Source organism: Haliotis rubra, unplaced genomic scaffold (genome assembly GCF_003918875.1).
Source record: "Haliotis rubra isolate DU_JTF1 unplaced genomic scaffold, ASM391887v1 Scf179, whole genome shotgun sequence".
Taxonomy (NCBI): Eukaryota; Metazoa; Mollusca; class Gastropoda; order Lepetellida; family Haliotidae; genus Haliotis; species Haliotis rubra.
This window is the reverse complement of record NW_025765769.1, coordinates 908,548-927,930: the sequence shown is the minus strand read 5'-3', so window position 1 is coordinate 927,930 and position 19,383 is coordinate 908,548. Positions and strand designations below refer to the sequence as shown.

Here is a 19,383-nt window from a genome sequence, read left to right as displayed (position 1 = left end):
GTGCGGCGTAAAACTAAACTCACTCACTCGTATCCCAATTGTGTGGAACGATGCTCATGATGTCATGTCAATCACTGGATTGTCCAATCCAAACTTTGCTAAATGTGAGAGGGAGCACGATCATGTGGTACTGGGTCAATGCTAGCACTCTGAGATATCATCTGCAGAGAATAAGGGGCAGTGAGGTAGCCTAATTGTTATATCATCTGCAGAGAATAAGGGGCAGTGGGGTAGCCTAATTGTTAAAGCGCTCGCTCGTTAAGGTGAAGACCTGGGTTCGATTCCCCACATAGGTACAATGCGTGAAGCCCTAGTATCCAACGCTACCATCGCTGGTATCCAACGCTGTGATATTGCTGGAATATTGCTAAACCAGCGTAAAACCATACTCGCATTCACATGAATATCCAGCTCAGACACAGTATACTAAGAGCCGACCAGTTACTGTTTAAGGCCCCCCTTAATGCCGAGTGAGAGGCAGAGAACCATGAAGCACCAACATATTTTTGTATGACTCCTAGAATCAAAACAATTATCCGACACACTCTATGCAGATATCGTACACACTAGACATTCTAGGCAGTTGCAGTTTTATAACTGACATTAAGTTCCTGCTAAAAAATGACTCAGTATTTTTCCTGTGTCAAATTCAGAAACTATGCTACAAAATATGTCAGGGAAACCTAGTAGGGTTATGTCCCTTAGCTGTAACAGGATCTGCCGACTTACTCCATTATGATCTTTGGTCTAGCAGCATCTTTGTTCATCTTCATCACTGTAGACTTTCTTCCCACATTGAGGGGCAGTGGGGTAGCCAAGCGATTAAAGTGTTCACTCGTCACGCCAGGGTTCGATTCCCAACATGGGTACAATATGTGAAACCCATTTCTGGTGTTCTCCAGCCATGATATTATTGGAATATTGTTAAAAGCTGTAAAACCCAACTCACTCACTCACTCTGCTCACACTAAGCTGATATGCATGGCTTTACTGAAATTGTTTTAGCGTCATTAAACACAAAACTAATGAATATGTCACCATGTGTTTCAGACGGTGAAGACAGAAGGCTTCATGGCCTTGTACAAGGGCTTCGTCCCCACCTGGGTCCGACTCGGGCCGTGGAACATCATTGTATCCTTATGTTAGTCTGCACCAGCAGTAGTGTAACAAAGTCTGCTACTTCACGATCTGTTAGAAAACCCCACGATCTGTTAGTGCTCAGAGACAGAAAGTAGGGGATTTTGATTTTTGTTTATGGCAAAATATTTTCAATGCTTCGTTAGCCTACTGCTTTCAGCCCACATGTTTTTTCTTCTTTTGTTTTGTTTTGAGAATTATTAACCCACAGGAACCATTGTTTATGATTTAAAGACAACTACCTCTTTTAATTCAGGATAATCCCATCCACATCTTCAAATGCATAAATCAAGAAGTTGGATTTGAAAGAAATGAGGTTTTCCCCACTCACACATGTGCATGAGGTATGGGTAGTATACTATTAGTTGCACAACAGATTATGGATAGTTGGCAGTAAGGAGGACTTAATGGTAGTTATGTAATAGACATAGTATTCAGTGAACTAGTAGCAGTGAACGCGTTTTGCGGGGGATATTAAAATGGACTCCGTCTGTGCGTGCGTCCGTCCGTGCACATTTGTCTTTTCCGGCGCAGAACTCTAAAACCGTTCACTATTTCTTCACCGAACTTGGCACATAGATAGATCTGGTGGTGTACGGGTGCCTTTTGGTAGCTTTGGAATTCTGAATAAAATATTTTTGGCATTTTCATGGCAACAAGTTTGACATAGACTGAAATTGGTGGTTGTCCTCTTTTCCGGAGCAGAACTCTAAAACCGTTCAATGTTTCTTCACCAAACTTGGCACATACATAGATCTGGTGGTGTACTGGTGCCTTTTGGTAGTTTTGGATTTCTGAATAAAATATTTTTGGCATTTCCATGGCAACAAGTTCGACATAGACTGAAATTGGTGATAGTGCTATTTTCTGGAGCAGAACTTTAAAAACCTTTCAATACACTCCTTCCACTTTTCTATATACACACCTAAATATTTGACATAATCATAACTTCGAAGACATAATCATGAAGAGTATTTTGCCATTGCGGGGGATATTGATGCCTTTGTCTTCTTGTTTTAAGAGTCTTTTCTCCAAATCAATCTTTTACAGAATTTTAGGAGTGATTTCCTTCTGGTTTTTTTCCCCAAACATTCAACCAATCCTTTTCCCCCATACTTTGGAATCCAAGGAACTTCAGCCATCCAAGAATTCTATTAACCTCATAGAGCCCCCTAGCGTAAGGTAACGTGTCTTGACAAAAATATTAAAGTAACAAAAAGAAGATATTTGAAAAAATACTTAATAATGGAGTGCAAGTTCTTGCAGTCATGAGAGCATGATCTGTGATGGAACATTTTTGAGTCACCCTGAAAACGTGTTTGAAGTGACCGGTAAGCTTGTTCTGGCTGTGAAAAGGGCAGGTAGAAAATTCTCTTGTGCTACATAAAGGTTGTGTGTTTAGGTTGTGCATTCAATAAGTATGGATCGCTGTCTAAGTGATGATTTGCTGTATGTAAGATCCTTAACTTAGTGTAGTTCTTTATGACCTACGAGCATCTGAAGAAGTCGTACTGAAGACAGTCACAGCCAACACATCAAATACTCTGTCAGCACGGGCTTGCTGCTTCAAACACCCGGAGTTCAGAGGTCACGCCACCAGGGGGAGATAACTGTGGACTCTACTGCCAGAACACTTTGCTCAAGCCAACTGGAATCTGTGATACGGATGAATCTCCTTGAATCCTCTTCCTTCAGTTCACATTTTGACAACTTCTGCAACCGGTGATGGTTGGACAGATCAGATTCCTGGAATAATGATATTCTACATTAGATCAAAATTGTACTCTGACTATAATCTGTTTTGTACCTGATTAGAAAGATTAATCTTTACGATGTTTAACTAGAGGACAGACAAAATATGTCTATATTGAATTAATAATTTGAAACCAATATTTAATTAGAATATTGTCCATTTGGGTTATGAGAGGTTTATGGTCTGGTCTAAGGGAGATAACTCTGCACAGACGCACTTGCCCTAGTAGCCATTTAACTAGTTAGGATGTGGTGTGCAATGGGAGCCACAATTTTCTTGCTGTTACACATGATGGAGGCGGTCAGTCTTCATCAAGAAGAGTTGTACCCAAGATGTCTTCATGGATTGTTCTGTGAGTCATTGCACTTTGCTGACTAACACTTAACAAAATCTTGTTCACTAAGAGCTGCACTAGTTTTTGAGAATACTGTTATGATGTAAATGTACATACCTTTTCCACCTTTATACGAAAATAGCATTTTAATGTGTTAGAAGGTATATTAATCAAGAATCGTTACAAAGAATTTCAGATGGCAGGCAACCTGAAACGGACGTCTTTCCTGGTTTTATTTTCATCTTTACTTCGTCAAGGACGGCAGTTTTGTTGTCCAGGCATAGTGTGTGTGACAGATTCAAGGCATATACAGATCATCATCATCATAGTCATCAGATTTTATCTCTAGATTTTTATGTTGGAAATTAATAAGACATTGTCAAATTCATTCTTTGAAGTTATTTGGTTTCATAGTGAAAGTAGTCTGCTGGTTAGCCATATTAATATTTACAGAAGAGAAAGAAAAATGGTATTTCTTGTAAATAATACCATCAGATAGGAAACAGTAAGATGTGATAATTTTGAAGTATTTTACGGTTATATATGCCACATTCAGAGCTGCCCAAATTATTATTTTTGCAGAAACATTGCAATACTGCCATTGATAAAGTGAAGTATATTTTGATATCATTGACAAGTGATTTGACTTTGTTGCAGGGTTAGTCATAAGTACAGCCAATTAATATTCAATTAATAAAAAATCATGATTTAGCTTGTGATTTGAAGATCTACAGATCTTGTGTTTGGTTGAGAACAGCAATGCTAAACACAAGTTTTTAATTATATTTGTCAAACCCATACACAATCATGCTAGTGGTTACTATGTATCTAGGGCGAATTTTTGTATATTTTACGGACCCCATTTGTCCCAGATATGCCAACTGTTGGTGTATTGTTTGTTTTTTTAAAAACATTGAAATCAGAGGGAACAGATACGCCAGAATCTTGGATGTGTATTCTGTAAATATCTTCGAAGAAGTGTGTACAGATGTGATGTTAAGTTTTGAAATTGATTTCTTCGTTGTACAGGTCATTGTTTGCTGAAAATACAGAAAGTATATATTTTTAAGATTTGATCGTTTCTGTCTCAAAGACTTATCCCACTTTCATTGTAGTAAGGAGTGTCCCATGAACTGGTGTGATCTAAGTTTTGGCAATATGTTCATAATAACTCCTCAACATCAGATGATTATGTATTATCATTTTTATCACGAAGATAATTTTTCGTTCTTCAGACAACAAGTACTATCGGTACATTAAGTTATTTTGATTAAACAGTTGCTTGTTTTCTGTGCTAAATAGATTACATTTGATGTAAAAGTTGAGATCGTTCCAAATCACTGAATATTCTCATTTTATCAAAATGTCATTTATTTGGTTTGTTGATGAGTATGATATTTTTCGGTCCCGGTTAGTGTTGTTTTTGTTTGTGTCTCAACTCCATGAGGAACATATCTCACATTAGTTTTGAAACAAGGCCCAATTCCTAGTCTCTTTGTTGTGCTTCCTTGGATTTAAAAAAAAAAACTTTTTTATTTTTTTTCAAAATTAACTTAGCTTTTCATGGATTTTGTTCAACGATTTTCTTCTATATTTTTATCTCCTAAATTGAAATCTTGGCCCCAACTACTGTAAAGCAACTTATCTAAACTTCGAAGGGATGGCCAAACCTTTGTGACTGCTCCATGAGGTAGATAGATACCACGTCATGTATGATTAACGTTCTGTGATGTTTTAGTCTGAAGAGGTTTATTTTTCTACAAGGCCAACTGTTTTTGTTTTTGTTCATGGATTTGCCTTGTTAGTGTGCTGAAATACTGAAAGTGGGGACAGATCCATTTGTTTCCTAAATATGTCTTGACATGAAACTTAGTGTACTTGGAGTGAATACTGTTCTTGCAATTAGACTGGCTTGTCCATTGGACAACAAAACAAATTGGTATGGCCTCTTTTTTGCATGCAAGGGTGTATATTTTGTTTTTTAAAATTCCTGAATTATTCTTTTACATTTGCAAATTTCCACTAAATTATGTGAGTTCTGCTGAAGTTGTAATTGACTGTAGAAAAATGTCTTCCTACGGTCAGTGCTTAGAAATTGTTAGTCTTGATATAGTCAGAAATTTCATAAGGGTCCAATCGGCTAAAACAATTGCACATTTTGATAACGCCTTGACATAAATATTTTGTATGAAAATGAATGGTAAAATATTAGGCTTGGTCCAATTGTTTCATATTTCTAATTGGTTTAGGTGTCCTTATTTCATACACTCCAGATTAGCATCATAAGTGCCAATCAGCAAGGACAAGTTTCTTGTTTTCACGTTATTTTGCAATCAATCTTTGTCTCTCCAGAATTGCTATCTTCTATTACAGGCCTTTGTTTGAGGGCTCTTTTCCGACTTGTGTTACACTGTACGATGGTCGTGTATCTTGTAGGAACGCAGCTGGGATGAGTGAGTGTCTCCCAACAGGGACAATAAACCAGAATACATCCACACAGTCTTCTGTCATCTAGCAAGCTGTAAATACTGAGAATTGTTGGTGTTCGATATGCGGGGATGTTGCAGCACCCAGTCAGATGCTGCAGTAGTCCAGCTACAGTATGCAGTAAATAGTATGTCCTAGGTTCAATATGCTTTTCGACTCTGCGATGGTGGTCTTTAAGAAGTCAGGAATATACAATCCAGTGATTACACCGATCTGAATGGATATGAACAAAACAACAACAAGCCTGTCCACATAATCCTCTAAATCGCCTCTTACAACAAGCATGGGTTACCTCAGACCAGTTAGAGAACCTGTTCACTGAAGGCAACAGTCATTGGACAATGATTGCTCATACCTTTGATGCCATTCATATATTTTGAGGCTGACAGAAACAAAAGAAAATCATATGGGTGACCAATCAATGTGAACTGGATTCGAACACGACCACGTTTCTGGCACATCTAAGGTGCAACTTGGCACAGTGGAGTGCAGCACATCAAGTTGTCTTGAAACTCAATCATCCACATTCACAGCAGTGCAACACAAAGGCATCTCGAGCTGAGAGCTATTAATTTATTCATGTTTTACCTGATGAGGAAAGGGTAATATACAGTACACAGAACATAAATACAACACGAATCTCTAGCCTATGTAGCAATGGCGTTTTACATGCACATACATCGCCCCACTCCGGGAGCAGGATCTTGTTCACACATACATCGCCCCACTCCGGGAGCAGTATCTTGTTCACACATACATCGCCCCACTTCGGGAGCAGGATCTTGTTCACACATACATACCTTCACAACAAACGTGAGTTATTTCACTGGAATAATATTAAAGGTTCACATTTTATCGTCAGTACTTCACAGATCTGAATTCAAGTGTAGTTATTTCTTACAAACAAATCAAGTGTTCTGGTTGAAGCACAATGTAAACAAGCAAATGCTTCGACCAATTAACTCACTGATTAGCAAACATCAATGTATCATGATTTTTATTGTGCCTGAAATTTGGATATTCAATGTCAGACTTTGTGTGAACCCTGCCAGTGCCTGACTTGGTTGACAGCTATGTGTTATGCTATATGTTGTGCCACAAATGTAGATATCGGCTCCAGACATTTAGAGGCAGGGTTTGTACCAGGCTGACAAGTAGGGCTCAGTGTTAGGCGACAGTTTACTGAAATAATGATCTTAATTAACTGTCACCTACATAACAGGACGAGCCTAATGTATACAAAATCTGTGAAATACTGACGACTAATTTTTCTATCTAATTACATGGTGGAATACATTCTAATTACATGCTACTGACGTATGTGAGTTGGGTTTTATGCCATTTTGGATTCCAGCATTACCATGGCGATAGACATCAGCAATAGTCTTCACCATGTTGCGCAAAAACAAACTTTGAGGGAATAAGCCATTGAAATTGCTTTAAAAAGGTACCAATAATAGAATGACATTGTAATTATACCTGATAATAGATAAGCCATGGATTGTATAAAGATATGAAGATTAAATGCACAGCCAAGTTTTTAATAGGTGAGGGACAACAACCCTGTCATCTGAGAGTTTCAAGGTCTTGGATTTAGCCCTCTATGAAAAGGTAACACTCTGACGACTCATGCAAATGACTATCAGTAGAAGGGTACCTGGAAGGATATGTCAATAACCATGCTAAAATGATTGCAAAGTAGTTTACATCTGAAAAGGATATTACTGGTCATAAATGCCTTTTGTTTAAACATATCTCTTAAAAATAGAGCTAAATTGGCTGTTGACAAAATCAAAAGGAAACTGCTCAAATACTTGTTTACAAGTCACACACTAACATTTTCTTGACCAACATTCGGTTACCATAGTTACCATACAAACACAAGTATACACAAAAGAGTGAGACGTGATACTTTTAGATGACTACCATAATATATTCATATACCGGTGTCATATTCACGATGATAGTACATGAAGTATTAATGAGCATGTTCCACAAAAATATCCACGAAATGAGTTTACAAAGAGGATCTACAGACCTGGCAGTTATATAATAAACAATTATCAACAATCAATATTACCAATATACTAACAAAGTTTGTCTAGTAAATAACTCCTTTTCCTAAAACATATGTAAAGTGGATTACAATCCACACTTCAAACTCTCACATTCATAGAGTTTGGCATTGAACCCTCACAACGTGATCGTTCTTAATGACATCTCTCTTCTACGATGGATTGCAGATTTCAAAATCAGTACATTAAAGGTCACATGCAACGTAAAACACAACTTTGCAGATTCTGATACCTAAACAAATCATAAAAAATGCAAATTCAACTTATAAAGTTGAAAAATAATGCGTTGTAAAAAAAACGCGCTTGGGGGAATTCAAGTGGTTTCAACAGCTATGCTGCGCTTCTAACGCATGCGCACTGATCAGGTAGAGGACTGGTGTTTGGTGTCAGTTTCTTCTGGATCGAAGATATAGCTTTCGGCAACAGTAGTCTCTTATTCAGCGTCTTCTTCCAGCAGCCATCACTAAAATGATCTGAGCATAATCGCGAATGCTTGTTGTATTGCCACCACGAGCGCTTCTCTCGAACAAACTGCATCCATTTTTCTCGGAGCACTGGATCGGACGGAAACCAGTGCAAACTCCGAATGTCAGTTTCAAGTCCTGCTTTGTACTTGGACGGACAACAGTTTCCAGACGCGCAGTAGTTCACCATCTCAGTATTTGTTGATTTGATCGAACGCAAATGCAGAAAAAATGAGCATGTATTTACAAAACCCAACATCTCTATATACACACAGCTGAGCGTATCGGCAAATGAACCAGCCAATTAAAAGTCTTCGTTACACTTGAGTGCACGCCCACCCGCTCTGACTGGGTTTGGTATCCCGGCTGCTTCGTTTCGAGGGAGGTAAACCCAAGTACAACATATTGCACTTTTGATTTGCGACTGTACGCTTATAAATTTGTATATTTGTTTTTTCATAATCAGCAATGCATATTATATGTCATGAATAAGTGATAATTGTGTTTTACTTATGTTTGATTTTTTGGTTGCATGTGACCTTTAAATGCATCATCAAGCTGCACGAGTGAGTGAGTTTAATTCCATGTTGTCATACCATGTCTTCTTAATGCAGTGGAATGCCCTTTGGTATATAACAATAACAGACATGCAATCAGGAATAAAATCGAACAAAATTTGGATTTAAACTCATGAACAGCAAATCCTGGCAGTAAGGGGACACAACTCAACAAAGAAAGTTGGCCTGCCATTTATGACCATGCTACCATTGTCCCTTACTCTAGTGTAAGTTTCCTCAAGTATTTCATCGTTCAAGTCCATGTTCAAACATTAACACATATATATATGTAAGATGACGACCGTATGGTGAAGCACCAGTTTGGAAATGTTCTTCCATTGTCGGACATCACACACGCACACACGCATCAAGCTCCTGACATCACACATCCGTCATCCACTTCTTCATTCTTCTTCCTGGAACAGAGCTTTTCCTCGATGGTTGAATACGTAGAAGGCTTGTCTGTTCGACAACATCTCCCATGTTCTGGAAAACAGTGTGGACAAATGATCAATTAAAAGCTTACATATTTAGAACAAAAACAGGAAAATATCTAAATCAGAATATAGTGTACATAATGAGACTTCAGATTTGCAGATGTCATTGTGACAACTCAACAACAGTAGTATAGATGATGGTGGTACGACCGTGCAAAGGAAAAATAATGATAAAATAAGAAGGGAAAAAAAAAGAGAAGAGGTGCATTCGTGCAATTGAGTATATAGAGACACTTTTTTGTCTTCCTTGTTCTCAATAGTCGACCTAACACCAAGATAGGTATACGGAAAACAAAAAGGAGTCCAGCACAGAAAAAAACAACAACAGTATGTTGATGGGTGTTTGGACCACTCCCCTTGATCGTGTTGTTTCTATGCCTCCTCCAAACTGGGGCTTCCCCCAAGGAAAACCACCAGCAAAGGTACACTCCAATTAGAGATATACAGGTACAGAGGTATAGAACACAACAATGCCAGGAACCAAGCTATTGCGCGAAGCCTATGCTGAGATCCCATTGGGTTGTTTGCCCCTTCAGGAGGCGAAGAGGAAGTACCACATATCACAAGCCAGGCATACGCGAATCCGGGGCAGCTACTACACATACAGAGACAATTTCCGACATTGCATTATTTTTCCTTTGCATGCTCGTACTACCAACGTCTCTGCTACTACAACTCTCATGAAGCTTAAAATCCACCCTGTTTTATCTCATATACAAGTGTTTGCCACTAACATTGCAATGTCCTCTGCCCCTAAAGAAGAATGAAATATAACATATTTACTACTTTTTATCTTTTGGTCACATAGAAGATAACCTTCTGTGTGATGTAGTTTTTAGTCATGGTCACTTCTTTTATCTCTGAGGTGAGGTGAAATGGGGTTTAACGTCGCACTAAAGATTATTTCGCTCATATGGCGACGTGCATGCGAGTGTATGTGTGTCAGACACATTATACTGACTCTGAGCCGACCAGTCCTTGTTGTGCCCATTAATGCCGACGCCATGAAGGGACCAACAACTACCACATATTAAGTACGATGTTTTGGTATGACACAGCCGGGGATCGAACCCGCAACCTTCCGCTCCTAACTTTGAAGATATTTCAGGAACATAGTAATGGAATGTATAGATGCAGATGCACATATCCACTGTCAGTATCAGTGTGTATTAGGGCTGGGACAGGCCCAAATTTTCTACCCAGGAACCCCACCCCCTGATGGACAGACGCTGCTGAATACAAAGTCCTCCGTTCCGTGTTGCATAAATTATGAACGGTCCCTTACCATGAAAGAAAACATTCAATTAAAACACTTCTTTATCAAACCTTCCCATTTTGAAATTGCAAAATACCAATCTTACATCTTTAATGCTACTAAATAATAAATTGTGGTTTCTGTATTACTAATAGCAAGCATGGAAATATATTTTATCTGGAAAACGTCCATGTATTGTCAAATTTTAGTAGCACAGGTTCATTGTTGAGCAAGTATGTCGCAATACTTGGTGTGCAGAACAAATATCTGTGCACTTTAGACTGACTGACTGACTGAGTTTGGTTTTACGCCGCTTTTAGCAATATTCCAGCAACATCACGGCGGGGGACACCAGAAATGGGCTTCACACATTGTACCCATGTGGGGATTCGAACCCGGGTCTTCGGCGTGATGAGCCAACGCTTTAACCATTAGGCTACCCCAACGCCCCTGTGCACTTTAGAACAAACGTTGCATTTTCTAAAAGGATGTCAGTTCATATGTTGCAGGATGGCCATGCTAGATGTTCTTTGTGTGTGTCATTGAAAGTATTCACAATCATCATTGACTCGAAATTTGTCACCCCAACCCACAGTAAACAAAACAAATGCTAGACTCCCCCCAATGTCACTTCTATCCTTCTTCTGATAGAGGCAGATAAACTAGCGAACAAAAGAGTGGTGCTGACTAACCAGAGCTATCATCAGGTTCTGGCACATCTAAGGGACATAATTAGCATATTGTGGCACTTCGACCATATGACCAAATGTGTGCCTTCCAAATCACTTGAAGGTACGCAAATAGTGAACTCACTTATTCTCCAGTTCAGCACTAGCCTTGATTTCCCTGAAACTACCAGAAACGTTGACAACACCGTAGCCAGTGGCCAGAAGACCAATTATAGACTGCACTAGGATCTGTAACAAAAACAACAGGTTTGTTTGTTATTTAACAACTTATAATTTTCTTATGGTTACTCCATGGTTAAGTGATCGTTAAAGAGGATGACACGTCCAGATGTTCATACTACCCAACAGCACCGTGTACATTCAAGGTAAACAGTTATCACTGAAGCCAATGCCAGTCCCAGATACTTACATCAATAGGCAGACGTGTAAATTCCTTCTCTGTAAGCCGCAAGTAGGTTCTGTCTGTAAGTAAAATGACACAGAATTAGAATCAGAGTTGAACATAGAGAATTTTCTGGGTTTCATCTTCTTTTTATTGTTTGGTACAAGTTTCAGGGCTTGTTCTGGCCCCATTATCAGGGGCCAGTTCTATCTCATGATGTTCCAGAACAAGCCCTGAAATGTTGTTAAAAGTTTTGTTAAATATTTTTCAACAAACTCCTCCCTGAGGTCCAGACACTTCAGCCAACAATACAATGGTGCAGACGGCTTCCTCCTGGTTGTGAAGACTGTCCTCTACAGTAGAATTTATTCATCATTACTGACATACTGCCTGCCAGACAGTTCCATCCTCAACATGCCCAAGTTTGGGAAGAGTTGGAAATCTGACGGAATGACACTGGGTGAATACTGACATCCAATGAGCTCAAAGCCAGTCTTGAACTTCAGCCATGGTGACAACACACTTGTACACAGAAGTACTGTTCTGGTTCTGGTGCTATGGGGGTTTGTCTGTATTACAGTATAGCAGTAAACCAAAGACTCATCCATGGTTACAAATCCCTTGGTTAACTGAAGTGGGTCTGTCTCCTTCAAAACAATCTAACTTCAAACAAAAGATGATGAACCTGGAGCGTTTCTGTTCAAGAGTCAGAAGGATTAGAGCATAACTTACTGAATATTTCATGTCCAATTCCCATGCTTACAGGCTACATTTGAATAAAGTACAAAACTAGGCAGCATATTTATGCAGGCATCAAAATGGTATTCTTTGTTAATGTGAAGATAAAAAAATGGCTACTATCCTACTGTGATATCAACATGTTTCTCAAACTAAATGGGCTAAACTTTAAGGGATGATGATCCTTCCTGTGGGACAGTCGAGTTCGATAGATAATATACCTCAGAAATGTTGCAAGACCTTCAACTACCACTACTAAGGAAAATGTTGAAAAAATACATGATATGATTTATGGGTTATCAGGAACAGGTTAGATAGTCAATATAGTAGACAAGTCTCATGAAAGAGTGAAGAGCATTCTGTAAAAAGTACTGCACTTAATTTAATGTAAAATGAAACTGCAAAAGATGTATCATTCTTTGTAGTTGGGCTCAGAACATTTCAGGCACCCATTGTATCAAAGACTGCAGGATTGAATCAAGTTGCTAACGGTTTAAAGATTCCAGACAAGGACTGCTAGTCAAATCAGGCTTATCTGGTGACAGCGACGCTGACTAAAAAATGACCAGATGACACCAATTCCATCACTCTCAGTCTCAGAAGCTTTCTCCTTACTATTGACAACCGAATGATGGAGTCATGAAATGGCGAGGTTACATGTATGTACTGAATTCACTTGGAAACCCTCTTAGTGCTGCAGCTTTCATGTCACAGCTAACAGCCAAATATCGCAATGTAAACGGACCCTGATAAACTGCATTGTAGCATTACAGAAACACAAATTCCCCGGTCTACTGAAGAAATTCTATCTTTGCGAAAACGCGTTGTCACGCGTGGGAGGACAACATGGAGTAAACAGACATAAAATTAAGCTGTGTAGTTAAAAAAACGTTCTTCCGTCAAAACGACGCAAATATCTTACGCTGTGCCGCAGAATACGCCGCGTGAGCAAGAGCAATAAGCCCAACAGCGACACACAATTTGTGATAGAACCCCATGTTTCTTGGCCGTAAAGTGACTCGCCGGAAGTCGTCCGCATATTGCTTTCTGGTATTTATTTACGACATTAATTTATATACGATTTATAGTATAATCTCGATGTAGAGATACAAAATGCCGCTGATAATAAGCCCCAATTCTTATCGATTGATATTTTACTAATAACAGGCGTACACAAAATATTTCACTAGACTGAAAATACACCAAGGTGAAAACAGCACCGTACAAAACAGTACAGTAGAAATGGCGTTACATGTGGGTTTTCCCTTTGCACTCTTATTCATTTTCATTCATTTTACGGATCTTAAACCAAATTCTCTTTATGCATTATGAAATTTTAAGATAATTCAAACTACCTTACACTTTGCATGCATGTGTTTGAGTGTGTGTGGATGTCTGTGTGTCTTCAACTTAGCAAGATTGTCTGTAAATAAAGGAGTCTAGAACAGACATTCTACTTATGGTCGTCCAGCTTGATCATCTGATCCTCGGGAATAAGTGAGGTGAGGTGAGGTGAAATTGGGTTTAACGTCGTGCTTGAGAATATTTCGCTCATATGACGACGTGCATGCGTGTGTATGTGTATGTGCGGCTGCTTGTACTAGCCCAGACTTAAGCTGGTTTTATAGTGCTAGCTCACTGAGATACCATGCCGCAGTGAAGCATGAATACCCCACTCAGACACAATATACTGACTCGAGCCGACCAGTCCTTGTTGTACCCATTAATGCCGAGAGCCAGGCAGGGACCAACAAGTACCATATTTTAACGTCTTTTGGTATGACGCAGTCGGGGATCGAACCCGCGACCTTCCGTGCTCTCTGTGCGGACGCTCTAACCACTACACCACGGAAGCGGTCAGGGAATAAGTGATATCTTACAACCAATATAGGTTGTTTGGGACCTATTCTTACTCAGATCCCTAAAAGTACATATTGTTATAGGACTCATGAAATAGAAATACAGAAGTTTGGAAAGATTCTATTATGTTTTATTTCAGTTCACAGAATGATATTTTGAAAAGCAATGTCATGACCACCTTCCAGTATTCTGGGTAATACATTTCCGTAAGACCCGTGAAGATCTGAGTTAGAACTTGACATCAACAACACATGCTTGTCATAAGAGGCGACTAATGGGATTGGGTGGTCAGGCTCGCTGACATATGTTGCATAGATCGATGCTCATGTTGTCTGGACTGGACGGTATGGTCCAGACTTGATTATTTACAGACTGCCACCATGTAGCTGGAATATTGCTGATTGTGGTGTTAAACAACAAACAAACATCTACATGATGATAAATAATATGGACCATTTGCCATCACAACACTGTTTTGGGAGTGACAGTTTCCCCTTCTCTATCAATAAGTATCAGTTATGCAACTGGACTGATATTTATATTATCGTACTCAGGCAGTTGTTACAAGTAGTAAATATGTCCTATGTACATATTACAAAGGCAAGAAGACATAATACCCTAGAGCAAGAGATGAGTTTTAGAAATATTCACAGCAAAACACACCAGAAATGGGCTTCACACATTGAACCCATGTGGTGAATTGAACCCAGGTCTTTGGTGCAAGAAGCAACCCCTTTACCATCAGGCTAGACCACCGCCCCTAATATCCTGGACAATATGTGATGTGTTAGTAAGAATAACACAATGGGGTTCAGTTGATCTATGAAGTTTTATATTTTCACCATTGATAACTTTGTGATCTCTCCTATTGGTATCAATGCTAGCGATCTGTAGTTGTGATTTTCCAGCATGTTTTACAAAGGACACAGAGTCCGGTATTAACGTTTATTTCGAGTTCTCCTGAGATAAAGGATGGTTAAGTCCATCATCTATATTTTCAGCAATAAGATGATGGTAAGTAAATAATAGAGTCTGGACCAGAAAACCCAGTGATTCCTAAAATGAGCAACGTTCAACGAAATCAATGTATGGTGAGACACATTCAACAAACACATGAAGATCTGGGTTAGAACTGACTCAAGGGATCGGTCGGTCAGGCTCGCTGACTTGGTAGACACATGTCACCGTATCCATTTTCATAGATCGATGCTCATGTTGTTGATCACTGGATTGTCTGGTTCAGACTTGACTCTTCACAGACCGCCGCCGCCATGTGATATAGCTGGAATATTGCGGAGTGCAGCGTTAAGCAACAAACCAACAGTCAACCAAGTCACTGAGTCTGAACACCAGATACTGGTCTTGTGGGTCCAGGATCTATATCTTAAGCAATATTTCAGCAATATGGTGGTAATATGGTGGTAAGTAAATAATCGAGTCTGGACTAGACAGCCCAGTGATTAATAAAATTAGCAATATTGAAGGCCATCAATGTATGGTGAGACACATTCAACCAGCCGGCAAAGATCCGGGATAGAATTGATCTTCAGGCGTAAGAGGCGACTCAAGGGATCGGGTGGTCAGGCTTGTGGACTTGGTTGACTAATGTCATCGTATCCCAATTGTGTAGATCAATGCTCTTGCTGTTGATCACTGGATTGTCTGGTTCAGACTCAATTATTTACAGAACGCTGCCATATAGCATGAATATTGCTGAGTGCAGCATTAAACAAAAACGCCAACCAATATTCAACCAAGTCACGGAGCCTGAACACCAGATACTGTCAGCCGTAATGACCAGCACAGGGAACAGAGCCAGGATCCACCAGGCTCAGAAACATCAAGCCAAGTTCCATACAAAGACACTATACATGTTCAAATTTAGCAACATAGGTTTATATATTATCAGTTGTAACACAATAAATTCACAGAACATTATAAAGCATAATTCTTCATGACCTGAATAAATGTCTATGTGTACACATACTTAACAACTGTCAGTAATTCCCACTATTGAAACATATGTCAGTTTCATTAAACAACATGCCATAATATCTGCCCACACTCAAGCTAGGACTGTGCTGCACTGACGTCTGACTCAATTTCATTTGAATGAATGTCTGGCAAACCATTGAGAAAGACCGCTAGAAATCTTCTGAAAACATCAGCCTCATAGTCTATGTACTTTGTATTTTCATACTCCTTGCCTAACCATGGTTGTGAAAGCTCTTTCTTAAACAAGTGATGGTCCCCACTAAACCAGGCCATGTTCTTTATACCATCTCTGGACTTAAAGTCTGCTGTGTTCAGCTGGAAGAATATGAAGTTGACAGTCGTAGGGTCCATGTTAACACACTGAACACTGACAGGCTCTGGCAGCTGTTTCACATCTATCCCATACAGTTTCCTTGCTTGCGATAAAGCTGTGGCTAGACAGAACAGAAGGCAGCGAGCTTGGCGCTGGTCTGTGTTCCAGTAATTCTTGTTCAGCATGAAGAGAGTTTGTGGGATGCCATGACTATGAGGTTTGTTTAGATGTGTGACTGTGTCCAAACTGTAACAGTTTGTTGGTGACAGATCAATCAAGGGAGATATTGGACTGATGTCTGCTAGTGGCTCCACTGCTGTTGCATCAACCTCATCCTCGCTGGCAAATGGATTCAAACCTTTCTGACCAGATATAAGATATTCATACAGTCCTTGAACCGACACCATGTTGTCATCATGGAAGTAGTGTGTTCCAACGTATGGCTTGTACAGAAGGCGCCGATCTGTGGCAATACATGGATATGTTCCTGCAAGAGACTGGCAAAGTCGAATCATATTCTGGAGTAAAATTGTGGATGATTTTTCATTCTTAATGCCATACGCTGCCTGGAAATGCCAACCTACTTTACGTGTGTCTATTCTCTTTGGCAGCTTGTCTTTTGTTGGATCCCAGACCTGTGATTGCATGATATACCGCTGTACAAGGTTGTCTTGATTTGGAATTTCAACTGCACCTACAAGATTTTCAACATTCGATGGAAATCCCTTTATTGGTTGAGCTTTGGCTAAGATACTAGCCTGTTGAACTCCTTTCAGAAGACGAGTTTTGGGAGTGACAAGGTGAGTTGGTTCGTCGTGGTAGTTTGACTGTTCTTCCATTGGCATTGGGCGCCAAAAGCGGGGATCGTCTGCCACCGGTGGCGTCCAAGTCACCTTTGACAACTCTTGTCCCTTCACAGGGTCAACTATCTCAATCCCTTGGTTCAATCTTTCTCGTGATATGTTGACAGGATATTCGGTAAAGGAGCCATACTTTTTCCATGCTTTCTTCCACATGCGCACCAGATTCCGTCTGCATAGTTCATTTGTTAGTCTCATGGTGAAGTTACAGTTCTAAGAAACAAACGAAAGCGTTAATTGAAGATCACTGAAATCTGACGGACATGTGTTGAAGAGCTCCTTACAGCGACATTACCAGTGTTCGGCGAAAAGCCGGATGAGAAAAACGCTGTAGGTGAGCTTTCACGCAAAAGTCCTTATCCTCACACCGTACATATCCTTTCTGGTTATTACAAATATTTACCAAACCGGCACGAATAAGTGGAGTGAGTTAATTGGGTTTAACGCCACGTTGACCAGCTTTTTAGTTAAACATATCTCGATGTGCCATCTCAATGTGGGATGAATGTCAGATGGGAGAAACAACAAGTATAAGTTATATATCGTGAAGCCTTCAAGAGAGCAAGTGTCTTTTTAGTCTCCAGTTCATTTACGCTCAAAGGCTTGACGTTGTTTTCATAGCGTAATGCTTACGTGAGAAATTGTGGCATTGTCATGTGTACTGTTATCAAAGACTACATCAGCTGATCGTACAAGCTGACCTAGCAGACGTGTATAATAAACTGGGTTAGTTTCATCAGACTTGGTTTCATCGGACCATATATGGTCTTCTGGTGAACAGGGAGACCCATTCACAAGAACAACTGATTTAACCTATCGAAAATAATGATGGATACAAAGTGATAAAACGTACATTCAGTGTGCCAAATAGCCACTGACCAGCTAGCCCGTGGCTAGTAAACATCCAGTCGGGCCAGGAAATTTCCACAGTCACTGGCCCGACTGGCTAGTGAATTTTCATGTGGTCATTTTGTATATAATATCACTCTGTCCGACTTATTAAGTTATAATACAATTTTAAATCATGCAAGATTATGGCCTGATATAAATGTCATCATATTAACAGCCTATTGATGAAACCCGGGTCATGCCGACAATATCTGCTTCTCATCTATTTTTGTAATCTTATACTCAGTTTTACATTCAGATTTCGGTTAGTAAATTATTTTGTGGGCTAGTAGCTTCAAGCAAAGCTAGCCCCTCTAGCCCTCTGGAAACTATTTCGCACACTGGACCGTACATTAATTATTCAGTAGAATCTCTCTGTAAAACTTACTTACACAAACATATTTCTCCATATGGTGAGAAGGGCACACATGGGTCGACTTTCTTCGCCCCGAGAACATAAGGACAACACAATTATGTGAGGCAGGCGGGGATGAAAATGCAATTACTGACTTATATATGTTGAAAGTCAAGTGACTCTATCGTAACTGTTTAAAGAAAAGTAGAGTTCGTTCTGTACAGCACCGGAATCCTGGTCGCATTGCTGGGGGTAGGTAAATGTTTAACCTGCGTTATTGCGATCCATTCCGCGGCAGATACAACAATGCATGTACAAGGACATGCAATCAACAAGTTCATACAATGTGACCACCCGATCCCCTTTCAGTATTCACCTAGGACAGAGGCGGTGGGATAGCCTAGTGGTTAAAGCGTTCGCTCGTCACGCCGAAGACCCGGGTTCGATTCCCCACATGGGTACAATGTGTGAAGCCCAGTTCTGGTGTCCCCCTCCGTGATATTGCTGGAATATTGCTAAAAAGCGGCGTAAAACCATACTCACTCACTCACTCACCTGGGACAAGCGTGGAGTTCTGGGTCCTATTCTTACCACAAATAGCTTAGAGGTTATTTGATTTGGGTCAGTTAAATAAAGATTCTACCATGACATTTTAGTATGTTCGTTTTTGATTGGCTGTTACTAAGAAAAATAGAAGTGAAAAATTTCAATAACCACTTCTGAGAGCCGGTTCACTGCGCGTAG

At 39.8% G+C, this 19,383-nt stretch overlaps 3 protein-coding genes across 4 annotated transcripts in view; 1 reads left to right on the top strand and 2 right to left on the bottom strand.

Annotated features, from left to right (window-relative positions):
• The window catches only part of LOC124273271 (kidney mitochondrial carrier protein 1-like), a 39,811-nt gene extending 34,092 nt beyond the window's left edge, over nucleotides 1-5,719 (top strand). For both annotated transcript variants that reach the window (XM_046708492.1, XM_046708491.1), the window contains 2 exons: nucleotides 1,051-1,131; nucleotides 2,614-5,719. In XM_046708492.1, the coding sequence (XP_046564448.1) occupies nucleotides 1,051-1,131; nucleotides 2,614-2,652 (120 nt within the window). In that variant the 3' untranslated portion in view covers nucleotides 2,653-5,719. The remainder of the gene's footprint in view (nucleotides 1-1,050; nucleotides 1,132-2,613) is intronic.
• A 3,007-nt stretch (nucleotides 5,720-8,726) lies between these two features.
• On the bottom strand, nucleotides 8,727-13,418 carry LOC124273253 (ER membrane protein complex subunit 5-like). The gene is made up of 4 exons (XM_046708467.1): nucleotides 13,291-13,418; nucleotides 11,658-11,710; nucleotides 11,373-11,476; nucleotides 8,727-9,293 (listed from the first exon to the last, which is right to left on the bottom strand). Exons 1-4 carry the CDS (start codon nucleotides 13,364-13,366, stop codon nucleotides 9,212-9,214), a joined length of 315 nt encoding a protein of 104 aa, XP_046564423.1. The 5' UTR covers nucleotides 13,367-13,418; the 3' UTR covers nucleotides 8,727-9,211.
• Nucleotides 13,419-16,102: 2,684 nt separating this feature from the next.
• LOC124273269 (39S ribosomal protein L37, mitochondrial-like) lies at nucleotides 16,103-17,687 on the bottom strand. Its single transcript, XM_046708490.1, has one exon. The coding sequence runs from the start codon at nucleotides 17,592-17,594 to the stop codon at nucleotides 16,299-16,301; it is 1,296 nt and encodes a 431-aa protein (XP_046564446.1). The 5' UTR covers nucleotides 17,595-17,687; the 3' UTR covers nucleotides 16,103-16,298.
• Between the last annotated feature and the right edge of the window lie 1,696 nt (nucleotides 17,688-19,383).

Excerpts from the sequence above, each read along its gene's own strand:
- LOC124273253 (XM_046708467.1), bottom strand. The coding sequence starts at position 13,366 with ATGGGGTTCTATCACAAATTGTGTGTCGCTGTTGGGCTTATTGCTCTT. Across the intron at positions 11,711-13,290 it reads GGCGTATTCTGCGGCACAGC|ACAGAACCTACTTGCGGCTT; the intron begins GTAAGATATTTG and ends TTTTACTTACAG. Across the intron at positions 11,477-11,657 it reads TTACACGTCTGCCTATTGAT|ATCCTAGTGCAGTCTATAAT; the intron begins GTAAGTATCTGG and ends TTTTTGTTACAG.
- LOC124273269 (XM_046708490.1), bottom strand. The coding sequence starts at position 17,594 with ATGAGACTAACAAATGAACTATGCAGACGGAATCTGGTGCGCATGTGG.